The 21,975-nt window shown below is 48.0% G+C and overlaps 1 protein-coding gene across 7 annotated transcripts in view; it reads right to left on the reverse strand.

Moving 5' to 3' along the window:
• The window catches only part of PLCE1 (phospholipase C epsilon 1), a 932,976-nt gene that overhangs the window by 33,564 nt on the left and 877,437 nt on the right, over positions 1 to 21,975 (reverse strand). For all 7 annotated transcript variants that reach the window (XM_085605968.1, XM_085605952.1, XM_085605960.1 and 4 more), the window contains one exon: positions 3,472 to 3,690. In XM_085605968.1, coding sequence (XP_085462094.1) covers positions 3,472 to 3,690 — 219 coding nt within the window. The remainder of the gene's footprint in view (positions 1 to 3,471; positions 3,691 to 21,975) is intronic.

Here is a 21,975-nt window from a genome sequence, read left to right on the forward strand (position 1 = left end):
TGCTGCGTCCACTGGAACTTCAGGTCCCACTGCAGAGCCCGCATATGCCATCTGACATGATTGATCAGCAGGATGCAGGAGGCCATGAGGCCCAGCAGCCTCAGTGTCTTCCTGACCGAAACCCAGGACAAGGGCTGAAAGATTGGAATCATAGCCCGAATGACCCGGACTCGCTGTTCGGGAGGATAAACCCGAAATTGCGCCGTGTCCAAAACCGCACCGATGAAGAGGAGCTTTTGAGAGGGAATCAGATTCGACTTTGGCAAGTTGATGGAGAACCCCAGCAAATGCAGGAGGTCGGCCGTAGTCTGGAGGTGGGAGACGACTGCCTTGGCGAGCCCGCGGTCAACAGCCAGTCGTCGAGATAGGGGAAGACTGAAATCCCTGATCTGCGCAGATGAGCTGCGACCACCATCACTTTTGTGAACTCCCGAGGGGTACTGGTAAGGCCGAAAGTGAGCACGGTGAACTGAAAGTGCTCGTGGCCTATCGTGAACCGTAGGTAACGCCGGTAGGCCGGCAGGATGAGGATATGAAAATAAGCATCCTGCAAGTCTAAGGCTACCATCCAGAATTGCGGGTCTAGGGCAGACAAGACCTGATCAAGTGTGAGCATCTTGAACTTCTCCTTCCGGAGGAAGCGATTGACGTTCCGGAGGTCTAAGATAGGACGCAGGCCCTTGTCCTTTTTTTGAATCAAGAAGTAGTGGGAATAACAACCACAACCTACTTATGGCGTCGGAACGCGCTCAATGGCCCCCTTGGCTAAGAGGGCCGCAACTTCCTGCTGGAGAAGTGCCAAGTGATCCCCCGACATGCGGTGGTCCTGAGGTGGCATAGCTGGAGGGGTAGTCTCGAAGGGCAGGGAGTAGCCCCTTCAGACTATCTGTAAAACCCACCTGTCCGAAGTGATGGTGGACCAGTGGGGGAGGTGATGGCGAATCCTGCCACCCACTGGCGTTTAGTGGGCCTGAAACACCGGACTAGGAAGGTTTGGAGGCAGTGGCGGTGGTGGACTAACCCGCCCGCTGGCCCCGTGACCCACCTCGGCAGGTCCCACGTCCGCGGCTGCACTGAGACTGCTGCTGCGCAGGCTTGTGGCTTTGAAATGAACGTGTTTGGGCGCCCCGTCCTTGACCACGAAAGGAGCGAAAAGCAGACCCCAAGGGAGTGCGCGTGGTGGAAAGGCCCAAGGACTGGGCCGTTGCCCGTGAGTCCTTAAAGCGTTCCAACGTGCTATCCGCTTTGTCACCAAAGAGGCGCGTGCCATCAAAGGGCATGTCCAACAAAGTGTTCTGGACATCCCCGAGAAGCCAGTCTTTCTGAGCCAGGAGTAACGGCGGAGCGCCACTGTTGTGGAAATCGCCCTGCTGAGCGAGTCGGCGGTGTCAAGGCTACAACAGATGGTGAATTTCGCAACGTCCCTCCCCTCCGTAATAGCCTGGGCGAGCACCGCCCAGGCCTCCACTGGACACTGCAGCAGTACCTGTGCCACTGTGTCCCACACAGTGTGTGAATAACAGCCCAAAAGGCATGCGGTGTTCACCGACCACAGCCCTGAACTGGCAGACGAGAAAATCTTTTTCCCAAACTGCTTCAGCTTCTTGGATTCCCTATCCGGAGGCGCGGAAGGGAATGCGCTTGGAGACGCAGAGGCCTGGACAACCAGGTTCTCAGGCGTCGGGTGTTGTGTGAGGAAACTGTGGTCGCCCGGGGCCGGGTGATGGCGTTGTGACACACTTCTATCCATGAACCAGGTGCCCAAAAGAACGTCAGAAAGTGCTTCATTAAATGGCAGCAGCGGCTCCACCAAGGAGGCCGCCGGATGAAGCACTTCAGTTAGGAGATCAGTTCTGATGGGCACCGTAGGGAGCTCGAGGTTAAGAGCCTCAGCAGCCCTACGCAATACCACTGCAAATGTACCAACCTCCTTCTTAACCACTGAAGAAGGGGACAGTGTACCAGGGTCGGGAGAAACATCACACTGAGCCGCAAGAGGGTCGTCAGACCCCTCCCAGTATTCCCCTTCATCCACTGGCTGTTTCAAAGGTCGATAAGTACGAGGGGCCCAGGGCAGGGATATTCCCCCCCCCCCCAGGATAGGAATCGGAGGATAATAGGCCAATCCAGGCTCGACGTCGTCTGGTCCTGGAGCAATGGCACCGTGTCCGGTGCCGAGCTCGCTGGCGGCTCCAGAGCCGGACACGGTGCCGAGGCTGGAGCCGTCGGCACCGCTGGGAATCTTGCCGGTATTGCCGGGCCAAAGGCGGCGGCACAGGGGCAGATCCTCCCTGCGGGTCCGCAGGGCCCGTAGGGGCACCAGAGGGACCCGACAGGGGTAAACAAACGGCCCATGGCCGACAGGAATACCTGTATTTCTTCAGGAGTCGCGTACGGACCCGGAAAAAGCCGGTAGGCCGTAGGCAACAACGGAGGCCCCTTAGGAGCGGCGGGGGAGTGACCACCCGCCCCCTCCACCGCGCCCCGCGACTGTTGAGGGGTAGAGGAAGAGCAATGCCGCTTCTTCGACTTTTTATGGCGCTTGGACTTACCTGTCCCCGATTCCGATGAATGATGGTGTCGGCTCTGTGACCATTCCCTCGCTCTTCCACGGGAGGAGGACCTTGAGTGGCATGGAACAGAGTGCCGGGCCTCCAACAACTTTCGGGAACGCTCCCGCAAAGCCTTCTGCACCATGGCCTGACAATCGGGGCACGTCTTGGGGTCATGGGCGTGCCCCAAACAGAAGAGACTCACGACATGCGTGTCCGCCACCGACATGTTCCGATGGCAGTCCTCACAGGACTTAAACCCGGACATCCCTACTGCACCAGAAGTCGATACTCGACAAACAAAGAGACCAAAGTCTCTAAAACAGAGTCAAATTTCTTGACTGGAGGTACCGCTCTCTCCGGATCTGCGCTTGCTGGCGTAGAAAAAGAAAGAACTGACGTCAGCACGCATCTAAGTAGCTCCAGCGACATCTCGGCGACTACAACGCCAGCGACGCGCAGGGGTTCTGCTGCCGAAAACGTTCCTGATCCAGTCTGACGCCTTGGGACATTCTAAGGTAACGAATCCATCACTAACGTGTCTCTTTCAGATATTAAATATAGTTAATCAGTTTTTGAATCTCAAAATAGGCCTCTTTCCAATGCTGTCAACGTCCAATCTCACTTATCCAATAATCAATCCTCAACTTCTTAGTTGGTTTCCAAAAGCAAGACACTTTTTTAATTTACAGTATTGTGATTAAGGAACCCTGGTTTACCATCATCCCACACCAGACTAAGGGTTCCAGAAAATACAGTGTAACTATGTAGGAATGTAAGACGTCTAGAAATGACTAGGGAACATTCCTTGAGTACTCTATATTGCACTCAATGATTCTTCCACATTTTTCAAGGCATACTACACAGGGTGAACAAATCTTCAAAATTTAATTTAAAAAAGTAGCCCCAAAGATATTACCTGAACTTGCTCCTTTAGTCTGAGGATAAATCGACCAGCTCCCTTCCACCTAGTCTGAGCTTGAAACACACACTCATTATCGGACAGAATGCGCTGAGACGTCTTAGGAGTTGAAGATTTCTTATTGGGAGGCTCTTTGGATACCTCTTCCAAAAGGATGTAGTCAGTTGGGTTGGGATTGCTGAGAATGCTGTAGGAATACTTAGCTTTGCTGAGAGCCTGTAACACAATTGCAATTATAATTAAAATTATCTCCAATATTTACTTTTTATAGTGAGGACACGTTCAGTTCTGTGAGTAATTAAAAAGGTTCTGGTGCATTTTTGAAAGGATATTTATGTGCACATGGCTGATATTGAACAAACTACACAGCATTCATGGTTTAACTTTGAATGGAGCTGTACTGTGAGAGAGGCGAGACAACGTGGATCCTTAAAAGGAAATGTAATGCAACTTTAAATGAGACATGGAGAAGGAGGACGTGGTAGAAGAGAGGAGTATAGGGTAAAACATCACTTCAACTTCCAAAGATAGCATATTCAGATAGTGTTCATTAAACAAGTACATCGAGAATCACAATGACATTAAAGAACAAGTTACTTACCTTCGGTAACGCATTATCTGGTAGCGACAATATCTAGCTGCACATTCCTCAGCTTTGAATACCCCAGGAGTCAGGCTGGATACGAAAACTTTTGCGTGAGCAGCCTGGGTGTCTCCATTCGGCTCTGCAAGAAGGCGTTATTAGCTTCTGTTATGATGTCACCTATATAGGCGCCACCCAGGTGCGTGGATGTCACTACTTTTCACTATTCCAAGCCAGAAGTACAGAGCCATGAAGAGACTGACTTGATTGTGTGTCATAACTAGGGCCCTGACAAAGGGAACAACCCTAGCCCTAACCAATACATCAGCAGAGCGTTTGAATCCTACAACAAGGAACTGGTACTTTGACCGTGACTTCTGACACCAACGAGGATTTATGGCCGCTACTTAGGCCTTTGGATCTATTCTTGTTTTAAAGTAACTAGCTAAAGTTATTACGGAGGGTAAAGGCCTGGGCTATATAGCGTTTACAAATCGACAATCCTTGGAATTTTGTTGAATATTCTACCCACACTTAACTCGTGAACCCGGACCTTTAGTAACTTCCCGTTTATTTGTTTTCATCCGACTGTCGGACAAAGACAAAGATATTTCTGCCCTGACAAAGTTCCTTTCGGAACGAAACGCGTTGGCTGGTGTCCAAGATTTTACTGAAAAAACAATAAAGAAGTCTATTTTGGAATATATACAGAGCTACTTGACTTCATCCTGGTGCACCGTCCCTTTTTTTCTCTTTTTTCTCAGCTTCTGTTATGATGTCACCTATATAGGCGCCACCCAGGTGCGCGGATGTCACTACTTTTCACTATTTCAAGCCAGAAGGGCAGAGCCATGAAGTGACTGACTTGATTGTGTGTCATAACTAGGGCCCTGACAAAGGGAACAACCCTAGCCCTAACCAATACATCAGCAGAGCGGGGAAGCATGGGTGGGTCTGTAAGGAATCTGTAGCTAGATACAGATAATGCGTTAGTGAAGGTAAGTAACATGTTCATCTGTTAGAAACTTCTAGCTGCAGATTCCTTACCTTTGAATAGATACCCAAGCCAAACCATCCGGGTGGTGGGCTGCAGACAAATTGCCTATACTAAGATGTTCTGCGGGACCGAACGGACGAAATGCCTGTCCTTCGGACCCGACTGTCCAGGCAGTAGTGCAAAGATGCCCACGTTCCGGGCTGGCAGATTTCCAGTACTGGGACACCCCGAGCCAACGCCGTGATCACAGCCTTCCCCCTGGTAGAATGGGCTCATAATCCCCCAGGGGGCTGCCTCTTAGCCAAGGCATAGCAGATCTTAATGCAGAGAACGACCCAGCAAGAAATGGTCCATTTCTGCACTGCCTGACCTTTTTTAACTCCCACGTACCCCACAGTGTTGGTCGTCCACCCGGAACTCTTTTGTGCAGTCAAAGTAGAACTACAATGCTCTTTTTCGAGGGATACTGGGGAGCAAAAGAGATGGGCAGCGTGACTGATTGACCAAGATGGAATGTGGTCACTACCTACAACAAGAATGAAGCCCGAATGCGAAGCACCACTTTATCTGCAAAGAGCATCATGTAGGTAGGGTTGAATGACAATGACTGCAACACACTCACCCTCTGGGCAGCAGATGTTGCCACTAGAAAGGCTGTCTTGATGGTAAGCAGCCAGAGGGGACAATTATGCAACAGCTCGAAAGGAGCACACATCAGAAATGTAAGGACCAAATTAAGGTCCCACTTAGGCATGACAAAAGGCGTAGGTGGAAACATGTACAAGACGTTTAAGAATCTATTTACAACAGGACATTTAAACAAAGAAGATTGGTCTCGTAGCTGCAAGAACTCAGACAGAGTAGATGGATAACCATTGAGAGTACCGAACGCAGAGCCCTGCTGGGAAAGGGTACCAATAAAGAGAAGGATAGTAGATAAAGAGGCAGAAAGAGGGTCAACAGACCTTTCTGTACAATGTTTTACAAACGTTTGCCGACAGGCGTATAATGTCTTAGTGGAGGCCTGCCTGACCGCCTAGATAACCTCACATACTTCAGGAGGAAAGCTATCAACTGACGCCGCTCAATCTCTACGCATGGAGGCAGAGAGTCGCCAGGTTCAGGTGGAGGACCCTCTCCTGCTGCTGAGACAGAAGATACTACCGAAGGGTCAGCCTGATTGGCGGATTGCTGCTCATTTTCAGAAGCTCTGGATACCAGACTCTCCTTGCCAAGTCAGGAGCCACAAGAATGACTTGGGCTCGGTCATTCTTGATCTTCTTGAGAACCCTGGGCAGAAGTGGTATTGGCGGAAAGGTATACTGAGCTCTACTAGCGACGAAAAGTGTCCCCAAGCAATAGCAACCTTGGAGACTCCAGCACGCAAAACTGCTGACATTGTGCGTTCTCTTCGGCGGTGAACAGATCTAACCAAGGCTCTTCCCACTGCTGAAAGAGACCTTGCGTCACCTCCGACTGGAGACGCCATTCGTGATCTGCTAGGCATCGACAGCTGAGTTCCTCCACCCTGGCATTCAGAGAACCTGCCAGGTGATGAACCACCAGGGTTATGACCTGCTGTTCCAGCCATGTCCAGAGATGTAGGTTCTCTTGAGAAAGGGTCCATGACACCACCCCTCCCTGTTTGTTGTAGTACCACATGGCGGAGGTTTTGTCCATGAACACCTGCACTAACTTCTCCTTGACAGAGGAAAGAAATGCTTTCAATGCCAACCTGATCGCTCGAAGCTCCAACAAATGTGGAGCCGCCTCAGCCTGACGCTAGGGAAATTCAAAGGTAAAGAATCTGTAGCTAGAAGTCTCTATCAGATATCCCACTATCTTCCACATATTCAAAAAGTGGAAAACAACTGCTGACGCTTCTGTCACTACTGTCGTATCTGGTTGGGGAAGGGAGAGAGGTCTGCCGCTGACCCAATCACCGTTCATTAACAACCACTGCAGATCTTTCGTAGTGCCCTCCAAGATCTAGACCATGTCGGAGAGGCTCCCCTGAAGTTGCGGCCACTGAAGCATCAGGTCCCACTGCAGGTCCCGCATATGCTAACGGGTATGTATCACAGGTAGCATGTAGGAGATCATGAGGCCCAGCAGCCTCACAGTCAGTCTCACCGAAACCCAGGACAGAGGCTGAAACATCAGTTTTATAGCCTGAATATCATGGACTCACTGTTCAGAAGGATAAATACGAAACTGTACTATGTCCAGAAAAGCTCAGATGGCAGGGAGTGTCTGTGAAGGGGTCAGGTGTGAATTAGACATGTTGATAGTGAATCCCAGTGAATGCATGAGGTCCGCTGTAGTCTGGAGGTAGGAGACAACAGCCTGGGCTGAGCCCGCCTTCATCAGCCAGTCACCGAGATAGGGGAAGACTGGCACCCTTAATCTGCACAGTTGAGCTGCAAACACAGCCATCCCCTTAGTGAACACCCGAGGGGTGCTTGTAAGGTCAAAAGTAAGCACTGCACACTGAAAGTGCTTGTGGCCTACCTTGAACCGTAGGTAATGTCTGTGGGCATGCAGGATGGGAATGCGGAAATAAGCGTCTTGCAAGTCCAACGTAACCATGCAGTCTCCCGGGCGGACAAGACCAGTGCGAGCATGAGTATTTTGAACTCGACAGACTTCTGATGCTGGCACCGTCTCTACGGCTCCCTTGACCAAGAGAGCCGCTACTTACTGGTGGAGCAAAGATAGGTGGTCCTCTATGTGCCGGCTGTAAGTGGGCAGCAGCGGCTCCTCCTCTGGGGAGTAGGATCGTGACCCGCCCCATTAACCTTCACGCCCTACTCCAGGCAGCACTGAGGCACCAGTGAATAATCTAAAAAAACGACTAAGGCCTCCGGTATTCAGCATTGTCAATGCAGTTTCCTACCCAGTGTGGCATGCGACCCAGTGTTAACTTTAAAGCAGGGCATGGCCAATCCTAGTGATTGGCAATGCAGCCTTGTCTGAAGTCCAGTGCGCATGTTGGGTTGGACAGGTCTCAGACGGCAGCCAACCTGACATGCACACTTTAGGCCTCAAACATATGCTCTGTTAAGGAGCCAGAGGGGAATACAGATTGACCCCTCTGGTGTCCTTTGGAGTGCAGGGTTTTCCTCACCCAACCAATCCTTTCTTTGCTCTTATGCAGTTTTTAATATAAAAATGCCTGAAAGCAAAGCCTGGATTGGTGCCTGGCAGGAGTATTTCCAAGGCAGTGCACTGAGAGTGGGGGTGGCGTGATTAAAGGGTATTACCAATCAATGTGCTATTTTAACTTTAAATCCAAAGTGATTGGTCATGCTTCTTTAACGTGTTTCTAATGATGATGCTTTTCGTCTTTTCTCACCATGCACAACGCAGTTACAACCTTGTGCGTGAAGGGAATGGAGAATGGCAGTCACTTCTTCAAATATGCATCCTGCAGGCTCCTTATAACAGACAACACTAACAAATACCACACTCACTTTTTGTCATCTCCGGGGCGCTTTTGTCTGGCTCCAAGGGGCCTTGCCGGAGGATGTAGGGGTGCTCCCTGATGGCACACAACTGTGACAGTACCAACGGGGGTCTGTGTGTGCAGTGGGATCCATGTGGAGGTGTGTGTATGTGATGGGGATGAGTGGGGGATACTGTTTAGAACAGAGTAAAGGGCCCCCAGCCATGCGTGGACCTCGACACCCGTGTACCAGATATTGCACCACAGATAAGGACATGTATATCCATGTTTGGCGTGCTTAAGGGGGCTCGGATATTATGTATGGATGGGGTCTGTTGGGTGGTGACCCCCTTCTTTCTCATGATCAGCACCCGGGAGGGCCCTTGGTTTCTGTTTGGGTCCCACTAGAGGGTCTCTGTGTCCAAGGGTTCAGACCTGGAGGTGTTCCGGCTGCTGAAAATTTCTCACGCGACCACACCAAGATCCGTTTTCCTATCCCAGTCCATTGGTCAGGCTCAGTGGAAGAGAGACAGGGGCATTTGGAAGTTTACGGACCCCAACATGACCCCAAGAGACATCTGCCTCTCACTCTCGCTGTCTGAGGTCATAAGGAATGCGACATCCCAGAGTCCACCGACCCAAACCTCATGGGCAACAGATCTCACCCAAGGGCTCTCGGGTGAACGATCGTATTTTACGGGATGGGGTGAAAAGTCCACTGTCAAATGCGGAGGTTGGGGTGCTGCTTTTCTGGGACTTTTTCCTATTTGTTTTTTTTTTTTTACAGCTCCAACTTCGTACCTACAGAGCCCATTACAAACATTGATGAAAGTAGTTTGTATATGATAAGATAATATCTGCCAGTATTGATAAAAGATTCAAGTGCTGCAGATCAACCGAGTGGCCTTGTCAGAGCTGCTGATCAACCAAGTGGCCTTGTCAAAGCTGCATGGGTGGTGGTACCCACATATTGAAACCAACCCTGAGGTGCCCTGGCAGAGCTGTGCGCAAGAGTCAATAGTGGAACAGGGGATGCTGAGGCCATTGTTGGATGTGCATGGCAGAGCTGTGAGTGATGACCAATACAGGAGCAGTAGTGGTTGTTGCGCTCTGAGGTACATCAGCAGAGCTCTTTGTAGATACCATCACAGTTACACCAGGGATTGTTCCAGTTCTGTATTGGGGAACTTTGACAAAGCTATGTTTACAACACAGCTGTAACACTCAGCATTAAGGGCATCAGCTGAGCCACGTGTAGGTATCAGTGCAGGAATAAAAAGTGTTGATGCTGCATAGCATTGAGGTGCTCTGACAGAGCTGTCTGTGGACTGTCGGTACAAGAGCAGCAGGAGCTGTTACAGCGTAGCATTGAAGTGCATTTTCAGAGCTGTGTGTTGACCTCCTGGTAAAGGATATCAGAGGCCCTTGCATTTTGGCATTGAGGGACCTTGGCAGGGCAGAGCCCTGTATTGAAAGAGGAGCGATGCTGGCAGTCTGGAATTTGCTGGTTACATAACACCAACTCAAACAGACTTTCATAGGCCCAGTCAGATTAGTCTCTCCTCTAATATTTAGGAAACATCTTGCATCACTAGAGGTTGTGCACAAATCTGTCTGGAGGGAAATAGAGGTGTTTACAACAGGCAGGGCAGTGGGCCCCATTCTAAAGCTACTGCTAGTAGTCAGCTGCCTGTGTAACGCACAGACAGTGGTCTCCAGCCAGCCACCAGGAACCAGGCATTATTGCCCAGAGGTGCTTTGCTAGGCACAGCCCCCCTTCTAAAAATGACCTAAAAATAACATTTCATAACTCCATCTGACAAGATCGACAGGGTGCCGGAGCCCATTGTGGATAGCAGTTTGCAAACACATTTGGCATCACAAATTACTTTACAGAGGCCATTTAAACATGATGTGAATGTGCCTGAAAATTAATGGTGCATGCTTTTAACAAAGAATGCAAATTAAAATTACCAATATCCGCATAAACACAAGGACAGCAGCAGCTGAAGTGTGCAGTTTGCTAACACTAGCTTTTATTTATTTTTTTGCAGTTTGTTTTCTACCACAAAGGTAGTGGAGCGCTTTACATGTGCTCCGGTTGCTGCTTCCTGTATAGTATTTGCCAGTGTGTGTGTACCAGAGAAGCATACACCGCTGTTTGTGCTGAAACGTCCTACTGTGTTGGATGTGGCACTTGCTCTATTGCTGACAGTAGTTTTCGGAGTTAAAGAAGAGTTTGCACTGAAGCTGCTTTATGTACAGCAAATGGAAAAGATGTGGCAAACTTTAGAACTGGGGATCCAAGTTCCGGCGTCGTATCAACATCCTGTGATTCTGGGCAAATAACTTAATCTCCCTGTGTCTCAAAAAATTAATCTGACTTTGTCTAATATAATTGGTTCTTCTGTAAAGCGCTGCAATGCCCCTGGGCTGAGTTTGCACTGTATTAAATTGCAAAAAAGAAAATCATGATGTACGGGCTTTGGTTTATTAGGTACGCCAATGTTTGTTTCACCCAGGGTGCTTCTGGTGTTAAGGCTGGCCCTACCAACAGACATACAGGAAAGTGTGTCGCTCCCACGTCAAGCATAAATATTTAAAGAATTTGCATTTAGATTTGCTTTTTATAACTTCTTTCTTTCCCTCAAAATTCTTTATTAAAATTAGTTTTAAAATGCGCCACTTGCAGCTATTTTTTCAAAATTTTCCCAGGGGTAAGACCACTTTCTAACTGCCCTTATTGTCAATCGGGCTCGCTCCCTTGCTACATAAAAGTCACCCCCAACTTTTACGGTGTGTGTGTACTGGCTGCCTGACCACGGGGTCTGTGGGTGCAGCGTCCTAGGCCATGCAGGGGCTGGAAGCTTGCAGGCCATGGTGTGTGGGCGGGTAGAGACGCGGTTGCAAGCCCATTCCTGGCCCACGACAGGCAGACGGGGGGGGGGGGGGGGGGGGAGCATGGAAAGGCTCAAGGACCTGGCCGCAGCTCTGCTGTTCTTGAAGTGTTACAGCACTGAGTCCGCCTTGTCTCTAAGGACACGGGAGCCATCAAAGGGCATGTCCATAAGCCAAGCTTGGACATTCTCTGAAAAGCCAGTTGTCCATCGACAAAGAAACTGCTTTGCCTTGGAAGTCAATATGTCCAGCACACATCTAATCGTAAACTTAGCTGCATCTCTCCCATCAGCCACAGCTTGGGAGAGAATGGCCCAGATCCCTCCTCAGGGACATTAGCAACACCTGCACAACCGAATCCCAAAGGGAATGGAAGTAATGGCCTAAAAGGCATGCGGTTTTCACAGACTGCAATGCCAGGCAGGCGGAACAACACATTTTCTTTCCCAAGGTGTCCACCATTTTGGATTCCCTATCTGGTAGGGCGGTTGGGAATGTGCCAGGATTTACTCGGGAAGTGGAGGTTTCAACCACCAAGCTCTCCGGGGTAGGGTGTTGGATGAGGAAAGAAGAGTTTCCTGGGTGGGGTGAAGGCGACAACAATTGTCCTGTCCACAGGTCCGAGCAGGACGTCCAAAAGGGCATCATTAAATGGGAGAAGAGGCTCTGCAGTGATAACTCCTGGTTGAAGCACATCCATCCAGATGTTAGTCTTGACAGCCACGGAAGGCAACTGAAGGCTGAAGCCCTCGGCCACCTTTCTCACCACCATAGTAATGTGGCACCCTGCTCCACAGCCACAGCAGGAAGAGAGACCAAGCCAGTCAGGGTCCAGTGGCCTCTCTCAATCCTTCTCAAGTCCTAACTATATGAATGGGGCTCAGGCTCTGGCCTGAGGGGGAATGGCTCCAGTCAGTGCCACAGTCACCCGACGCTCCGGCTCTGTGTCGAAGTCGGGATAAGAATAGGGACGGCGCTGCTGGGAGCGTCGGCAATGAGACTAATGTAGGGAAAGGTTGAGGTGGTTCAACCAGCGCCAGTCCAGTTCCATCTGTGGATCCAAGGGGCCCGACTGGCGGTGGGGGGGCACCTGCCGGAGGTTGACCAGAAGACGCTCCAGAGGGGATAAGCTGCTTAAATATGAGGTGCATAGCCTCATAGAATTCTCAGAGTTGGGTGGGGATCGCTCCAGCTCTGGAAACTAAGGGAGGGGCAGAGACTGCTCAGTCACAGATTCAACTGCGGAGCCAGGCCTCGAGTGATGACGCTCCCTCGTCTCATCGAATGACTTTGACAGATGGGGATGAAGTCAAAGACCTCTTCAAGCTCTTGCTCTTTTTTTGTGGGACTTACTGGAGTGGGACAAGTTTGACTGCAATGAAGATCTATGACTTTGCGACTGACCCCGGGACCTTCTTCCCAATCAGGATTGAGACTGTCACACGTCGAGTGGCAAGCAGCTTGAGGGACTGCACCCAGAAGGCTTTGGGGTGCACGGCGCCAAAATTGACGCAGTCCTTGGTGTTGTGGTCGCACTCAAGGCACCAGAGACAGCCGGGGTGTGGGGCTGTTACCAACATTTGTCGATGACAGATGACACAGGGCTGGATTTAGCCTTCCTCATGGACATCCCTGCCACACTAGGAGATCAATCTCAAACATTGTTTTGACAAAAGTCGAAAAAACGCCAGCTAAAAATAAAGACTGGGGGTAGCTCTCTCCGGATCAGCGCTGATTGGTGCGGAAAGAACTGATGTCACGGTGCTGGGGTGGTGCCTATATAGGCACACCAGCGTTACTTCCGGCGTGGACAATGGCGACGACACCACGCGGAGTCAAACAACGCCACTTATCAGTACACAGGGGAACTACTCATGAAAAGTTTCCAGATAAAGCCTGACGCCTGGGGAAAATTATAAGGTAAGAAATCTGTGGCTGGAAGTCTCTAACAGAGGCTTTGAAATCTATAAACAGCTCTGGCCTGACCACAAATAATTACTTGGTAGGGCAGTCGGCACCAAGGAGGTGCGTTAGCTCCATGCCTGGATCCGCTCTACATTCTTCTCTTCAGATGTCCAGCAGTCCCTAATGGACATGTCATTCAATGGCTCGAAAAGTTTCAGGGAGAAAGCTGATTCGGCTCTCGAGACATATGAGGAGAACAAAGCCACAGCTCACTCCAACAACAATGCCCCTATCAAGGCTTCTGCAGGGGATATCTGCAGAGGAAGTGTTAAAATGGGCCTCAGCAGCAACAGGCCTCCAATATTCATACTTTCAGGGAAAATGTTCAACACAGACCACAAACCCTCCACCACTGAAGCCACCGATGCAAAACTGCTTTAAATTGCCCTTGGCAGCACACGATCCCCTGGTAGGAGGTCGAGTCACCTTTAACCATCCTGGATAGTGGATCATCACAGGGTGCCCCAGAGGTGATCCCATATAGGCAAGCTTTAGAAGAACTGGTGGGGACACCAGGGGTTAAAGCTTACTGTGGTTTTCCTATCTTAGGGATACTCTGACAAGCATAGAACTAGCATTCCCATGGGAAGATCCTCTAGCAAACTCTCTGATAATATCCAGGAAGAAACTTGTAGACTGTTATAGTGCTTCCAGACTTTTTTCTTTTTTGATTAGTTCAACCCTGGGCATCTTAACTAAGAATTTTAAACAGATTAAAGATGTCTATAGTTACAAGATCTTTCTAGATGATTCAGCCAGTTCTAGCCAGGAAACTGTATTTGCAGTTTAGGCTTGGTTTGCTTCCCCTGCAATGTCCCTCATGTGGAGCAGCAGTAGAAACTGAGGACCATGCACTTTTGTTTGTCCTGCATATAAAAGACAAACATGGATAGCACAGATTTGTAGGAACCTAGGGATCTCCAACGATCTAGAGGCCCTTAGAATACTGAAAAACGACCCCCACCAAGCGATAGTTTTCACGGTATTCAGATTTCTCTTTTCCACATGGTGTGTTAGGAAAAGGTTTCCAAGATTAAGGATGGATTGTATATATAGTTTTAGGACTTTGGGATTTTATGGTGATCAAAGTTAGGTCTTTTGTTTTTATGGTAACTGATTCTGGCACTTTGTGCAGTGGACTAAGAAAGCAATCTATTTTATCAGTTGACTCTGTTTTATCTGGTTCTAAAATGTATTCAATTCTTTTTACTATCCAGTTTGTTATGGGTTTCAATTTGTACATATGTGCTAACTGTGCCTATCAACTTTTATGGTTTTTAAGAGCCGAAATATAGATTAAATAATGATGATGATAAAAATGGGTGCTGCAGATTGTAGAGCATGGCTACTCCCTACTCTTTCTGACCAATCCCCCAAACATGCTACTCATATTGCAACACCTTTTGGAAGACCACTTGTTCATACTCGACAAAGAAGGTCAGGCTCCCTTGTCTAAGGGAGCAACAGAAAGCGTGCAGGCATCGGAGAGCGGGACTGGCTGTTATTCCTGTTATTTCATGGTCCCAAAAAAGGATAAAGGCCTTCGTCCCATCCTAGATCACCGCCTCTGAACTTCATCCTCAGCAATGAAAGTACCAAATGCTCACCCTGGCCCAAGATCTATCTGCCCTGGATCCAGGAGACTGGATGGTGGTGCTCTACTTGCAGGACGCATATATTCACATCCACGTCCTGCTGTTCCACAGGTATTATCGTCAGTTCCAGGCAGATCAAGAGCACGGTTTGTTCTCCGTGCTACCCTTTGGCCTGACCAATGCACCTCGGGTGTTCACAAAGGCGATGGTGTTGGTCACTGTCCACCTGCTGAGGGTGAGAGTTCAAGTCTTCCCACACCTCAAAAACTGGCTATTGAAGGCGGGTCCACCTCTAACAGTCGTAATCTGCCTCCAGACGACAGCCCACCTGTTAACATTGTTGAGTTTCTCCATCAATATGCCGAAGCCACACCTGACACCTTCACATCAGCTCCCCATCATAGAGCCATCCTGGATACGGTACATTTTTCGAGCTCTCTCTACAAGTCCAGGACATTCAGGTTATGATCCCAATGCTTCAACTCTTTATATGGGTCTCAGTGAGAGGGGCTCTGCGGCTTCTGGGCCTCTTGCATCCTGCCTGTGGACCACGCCAAGTGGCACATGCAGGCTCTACAATGGGACATGAAGTCTCAGTGGGCTCAACACCAAGGCAACCTGTCAAACTATATCCAGGTGTCAAAGGAGACTACAAAGGATCTGCAGTGGTGGATGATCGACTGCAATTGGACCAGCTGCAGATCCACCTCCGTACCCCAACCAGAGCTAACGGTTGTGACGGAAGCATTTTTGCTGGGTTGGTCGGGGGCACCTGGGAGAGGTGGGGATCAGAGGACTCTGGTCTCGGACAGAAGCTCGACTCCACATCAACTTGTTGGAGTTGCAATTCTCTTGGCACTGAAGGAGTTCCTCCCGACTATCGAGTGGGAACAGGGGCAGGTTTTCACATATAACACAACCATCATCTGGAACTACAACAAACATGGCAAAATGGGGTTGTGGGTCTTGTGACAGGAGACTTTGCACTTCTGGAAATGGATGAACACTCAAGGTGTCTCCCTGATCGTCCAACACCAGCTAGGATATGTAAATGCTAGGATGGACAAACTCAAACACCAGTGTCTAGCGGATCCCTAATGGCGGTTAAACTCAGATGTGGCACAGGGCATCTTCCAGGAACAGGGAGATACCTGGCTCGATCTATTTGCCACAAGAGAGAATGTGTAGTGTCCAAAGTTTTGCCCACTGGCATGTTGAAGGCAGTCCTCCTTGAAAGACACCTTCTGCCTGCATTGGGGACCGAGAGTCCCGTTTACGTTTTGCCCCTCCCTCTCCTGTCTAGAGCGCTAAAAAGTTCAGGAAGGACCGGGCTCTAGTCATCGTAGTGGCTCCAGACTGGGCAAGGAGAGTGTGGTACTTGGAACTTCTGGCCATGAACATTTGTCCTCCAACGCTACGGCCTCTTAAGGAGTACCTTCTGTAACACCAGTGTGGCTGGGTCCTGCACTCGAGTCAAGTCTGTATATTCATAGTGCTGAGAGAGAAGTTTGCTGTCTGGTGTACCCTCAGTCATGTTCAACCCTCTCAAGCAAGTTTGTCAGATATAATTCTGTTTTGTCTTTCACTGGACCAGCAAAACCTTGCAGTGGGTACAGTTAAAGATTATTTATTGTCCCTTTTGGCATTCTTACATTACCAGATCTGCCATCACGTTTCAAGTCACCTGTTGTGATGTGTTTTTTAATAGGCTGATCCCATGTTTCCACCGACACCTTTCGCAATGCTGCTGTGGAACCCAAATTTGGTTCTCACTTACATAGTTGTTCCTTAGACCTGTTAACTATTAAAACAGTTTCTTATTGCAATAAAATCTGCTAGATTAGTAAGTGAATTCAAGGTTTGTGTGTCTGCGACCATACTTCTTTCGGGGAACAATGGTCCTTTGGACAAAGGTGACCTTTCTACTGAAGGTTGTTATGCCCTTCTATGTAGGGCAATCTATCTAGGGGTGGGCGAAATATTCAGTTCCGCCGGTGGAACTGGAGGAATTTTGGAAACTGCGCGTTACTCTTGTAACGTTAAGTTCCAGTCAAATTCTGTCAATTCCCGCATGGCGGAATTCTCTTGCTTGCATGCCAAAATGGTAAGTTCAGGAGCACATGCAAGATTTGCCATCCTCTAGTGCAATTTTCATTTGCTAAGCCGACATTCGGGGAGACTTTTCCAGCACGGGTGGTCACGGCCTTTTGCGGTCAGAAGGCTGCCGCTCAAGGAGAAAATCTACTTAAGTGGCAGCAAAATCAACTTGAGTAGCTGCGCACTTTGGTGCACCGTGTCGTGCCATTTGTGTTCCCAGCAGTAATTCACAGCGCAAGGAGAGATACATGCCTATTTCAGCCCACTGGTGGTACTGCATGGATTCTCATGGAGTTTGCGGAATTCCACAAGTTTTGCCCCACCCCTAAATCCATCACCATACTGGCTTTCAATGCTCCACCCACCCCTTTAAGGAGGAGAAATGACTTCACCGATTGCCCCAAGAGGGCTTAGTTTTTACACCAATCACACCAGAGAACACATGGGCATTTGATAGGCTCCTACAAGGGTGTCTTTTCACATGTTCACAAAACATTATTGCCTGGATAATTAGATTAGTCAGGACGGGCACCCGCTCAATCTGTCCTGCACAATTTCTTGGTCTGAGCCATTTCACAGGCCCACCACCCTAGGAGGTACTGCTTTGGTATCTATTCACAAGGTGAGGAAGTTGCAGTTAGGAGTTTCTCAAATGGCTGCATTCCTTTTTAGCGGAAAGGTATTTCTCTGTCTTCGAGGACGAGGTGTCATCAAACCAGTTGCATCTGAGTCACGGCGTTCCCCAGGGATCATCCCTCAGCCCTACACTCTTTAACATTTATATGAGACCGTTGGCTGATGTGGTGCTTCCTTGGGGAATTCAGCTCGTTACCTACGCCGATGACACGCAGCTGGTGGTCTCTTTGGCAAGGGACAATAATTCACATGATGGGCTTAACAATCTCACCCCGTGTCTCACCAATGTCCTGGAATGGATGACCTCCTCTTGCCTAAAACTAAATGGAGCCAAAACAGACATCATGTTGTTGGGCTTTAAAGCTCCGATAAACCTTGATCCCTGGTGGCCCAGTTGTCTCGGAACCCCTCCTAAACCTAAGACCAAAATAAAAAGCTTAGGGGTTTGGATGGATGCCACTCTAAATTTTCAACATCAGGCCAACAAGGTAGCGGCAACCTGCTATGGTCTTATGAGATCGCTAAAAAAAGTCCTTGACCTTCTTCCCTTTGAAGCAAGACGCATACTGGTCCAGTCGTTAATTCTCTCAAGACTGGATTACGCTAATGCCATATATTTGGGGACATCAGCAGCCACTTTAAAAACTTTGCAAGCTGTTCAGAACTGCGCAGCACGTCTGCTCATGAAGATCCCCAAACGTTGTTCAGCAAAAACCTCAATTCGAACTCTTCATTGGCTCCCAATCCAGGAGAGGATCACATTTAAGGGTCTGTGCTTGGCACATAAGTCCATTCATAATATGGGCCCTTCTATTCTGAACCCTTGGTTTCAGCACCATCAATCAATAAGATCTCTCAGATCCAATCATCGTAATCTTCTCGTGGTGCCCAGGGTGAGGCTCGCCCGGATGGGCGGCCGGCTACTATCTGTACAAGCGGCTAACCTTTGGAATAAGTTCCCCGATAACATCAGGCATGAATCAAACCTTACCATCTTCAGGAAGCAACTAAAGACGTTCTTGTTCAAGTAGGTCTACCAACATCCTCTAGGTCTAACAGCGCTGGGATGCCCAAGGGTAGCCATGCGCTATATAAGAAAGTATTCATTCATTCATTCATTCATTCATTCATTCTATCAGAAGAACAAATCACTACACCTTTTCTGGTAGCGATCCTATCCAAATGCAGATTCCTCACCGGCACACTCTCTTCCCCGTTCTGTGTATTGGATTTGCATAATCCATTAATTAGAACCAAAATATGAAACATCTTTACAATGGACTTGTGATTTCAATGGTTCTGTGTTTGACTGCATGGGCAGCGATCAGAAATAAACTGACATCATAGCGGCGAGGGTGCGGTCTTATAATGTCACACCCTAAAACGCTGGGAGCCGCACAATGCTACCTGCCGTCATGCGATGGGATTGCTATTAAAATTGCCGGATCCAGTCTGGTGCCAGAGGAAATTCTGAAGGTGAGGAATCTGTAGTCAGATAGAGTCTCTACTAGAAGAGACAATATCGAAGGTAAGTAACTTATTAATTTCTACTATGTCTATTAGTAGAGCGGTGGCTTGTCAGCCTTCAGAGGTGGGCAATGTCTGGCACACTTTTCTTTTACTAAGGGAATGCATTTACTTTCTTTTCTTTTCAGACAGAGCAGAAGAGTAAACCAAGGTGTTAATATGCCGCCTCGACAACAAACCAGTCTTGTGGAACAGTTTCCTGAAGTCGATAAAGTGTGCATCACATCTTCCATTAGCTGTGGGACCAAATCTACTACAGATATAGTTTGTGAATTTGGAAGAAACATCTAAAAAATCATAAGGGTATCAAATACAGGAAGGATTGCCTGTATGTTGAAGCTCTTCACTGCTGTTATCTTCTAGAAAGTGACAACATCATCCACCATAAGATGCATGGTGTAGGGGACAGTCTGGGGCCCCTGACAAACACTCATGCTTGTACCCCAATCTGAATTCATAGTAATTGAAGAGTTCAGGTTTCTCAACAAAGACGAAAAGGTGGAAAAGAAATGTATTCTGTTAATGTCTATTGTCATGTTTTTTCAGGAGTAAAGAGTGTTGAAGAACCACTGCAAGACCCTGCAAATCCTGAATAACAACACCGACAAACTGAGATGGACGTGCTGCTGGTGACTGCAGTCTGGGAGAGAGGGGGGAAATGGAGAGGGATAAATGTTAGATGGGAGCTCTTGCCCAAATTGGATATTCTAAGTCAAGGGACTGAGATGAAAGGATGTGCAACCTGGATGCTAAGAGAGTAGTTTACTCTCACCTGCGATTTCGGCAGTAAATATTGCCTGTAGAGCCATGGGCCGACCAGGAATCCAGCCGTCAGCCCAGGACATTCCCATAACCATACCATTAAATATAGAACTGCGAGAGGCAAGCACACCAACAAATGTAGTGAGGCAAAGGAACTTGGAGGATACAGTGGCAAAAAAACAACAGAACCAACAGGGGAAAAACAGCAAACACTAGGGACGGATTTAGATTGCAAATTGATATGTAAACAGAAGTTGCCAGGCGAAGACTGAGCCCTGAATGATCTTAAATAGGTATCTACTACTATTGACCCAGACGTGACTTAAGACCAGGAAGTAAGTATCTGAATTCATGCAGCCAGTGGTCTAGTGTTTCCATTCGCATGAGTTTCCAATGATCTGTTTCCAGCCTCCGGAGCATGCTACCCTGCCTATATTTGCCTTGAATCTTGACAGGTGTTTTTCACACTTTGTTCGATCTAGTGGCGTGAGATATTCTTTCTGTTTATTTTTTTTGTCAGTTAATCAGCTGTTTTATTTTTACATTATTTAAGTCTATATCTTCCTGTGCTAGTATTAGGAGAACAAGGTGCCAGTACCGCTACAAGAAACGGGATATATCAGTAGGTAATTGTGACGTTTTCAGGGACCTGGACATGTGTTGGAGGTTATGTGTTTTTATGTGCCAATAAGACAAAGAGAAATTCTTCATTGAAGGGTTCTGCTAGTTCTGGCAAAAAGTCAATGTTTGCAATTTGCTTCCAGGATTGCATTCTTTACTGGACATTTCAATTAAAAAATCTTTATTCGGTTTAAAACCCATAAAAGATGCAATTTTATACTGGACATTTGAGTATGACCCTTCAACGCAGATGCTGCAATGGTAACTAACCTGAGAAGCTGATTCTCTTGACTTAGAGATGGATCTCACCAGTGAAAAGTATCTCAGCATCAGGTGAGAGACCCAAGGCAATCATGTTATCAAGTGCCTCAATGTTGAATGCCTAGAAGTGGAATGTATTGAGATGGGGTGCCTTGGCACTGACAGGAGTAGGAGCACCACTAACGTAAGTGAAGGTTTAAGTGTACTGAGCGGGAGTTCAGCTCTGGTCATACCCATGTCAAAGAAAAAGGACAAAGGTTCCCTTGCTTTGCTGGAGCTGGTGAACTGTGAAGTCACTCGGCCGACCTTTCCTAGTTTAACTGAGTAAAATGCCGTTTATATCCCTAAGTCACATGTAAGGCATCTCCACATAACTTTGACACATTTAATGATGTAAAAGTCATGCACACAGATGATGCAGACACCTTTCTCATCTTTCTTCCATCCACAGGAAGGCAATTTATTGAACAAAGTCAGTGCGGTAGGTAAGGAGATGGGCATAGGAGAGTTAACACTAAGAGCAACACAGAACAAAAAGACATCTACTGAAGAAAAAATGGTACGCCTACCAAATAAACCCTAAAGGATGTTGACTGAAGCAAAACCAAAAACACACGCACACAAAAATAAATTGGGTTAAGAAGCCTTGCGATAGACCCCTGTGTTTGGGGATCTGGCTTTGTGAAATTGATAAAATAGAATGACTGACTGATCTGCATGGAATGAAGGAAAGCTGGTTAGTAGCTTCTGCAATTCTTAAAGATGCAATATTACATTTATATTTTATGTCCAGCTTATGATAAAAGCTACAATTTCAGTTTGCTTTTCAATAAAAGTTGTGGAAACTGTGTTATTAAAACATATGAATTCTGATTGAGGGGAGAATGGGCTATGTTCATAAACTTTAGCTCACACACATTGCCATGAGCAGCCCAATCTCCAGGCATGAACTTCAGGACTAGCCTTATGTTTAAGCGGAACTAAGGAGAACAATAGGGGTATTAATCGCACATCTAATTGTAAAATTTAGTCACTGCCTCGTCATTGGCTGAGCTATGAACCAAGAGTTAAGTAAGCGAAAGAAACTTGTGTTTACTCTGTCAGAGACAAATGG

This window comes from Triturus cristatus, chromosome 1_2, assembly GCF_964204655.1.
Source record: "Triturus cristatus chromosome 1_2, aTriCri1.1, whole genome shotgun sequence".
Taxonomy (NCBI): Eukaryota; Metazoa; Chordata; class Amphibia; order Caudata; family Salamandridae; genus Triturus; species Triturus cristatus.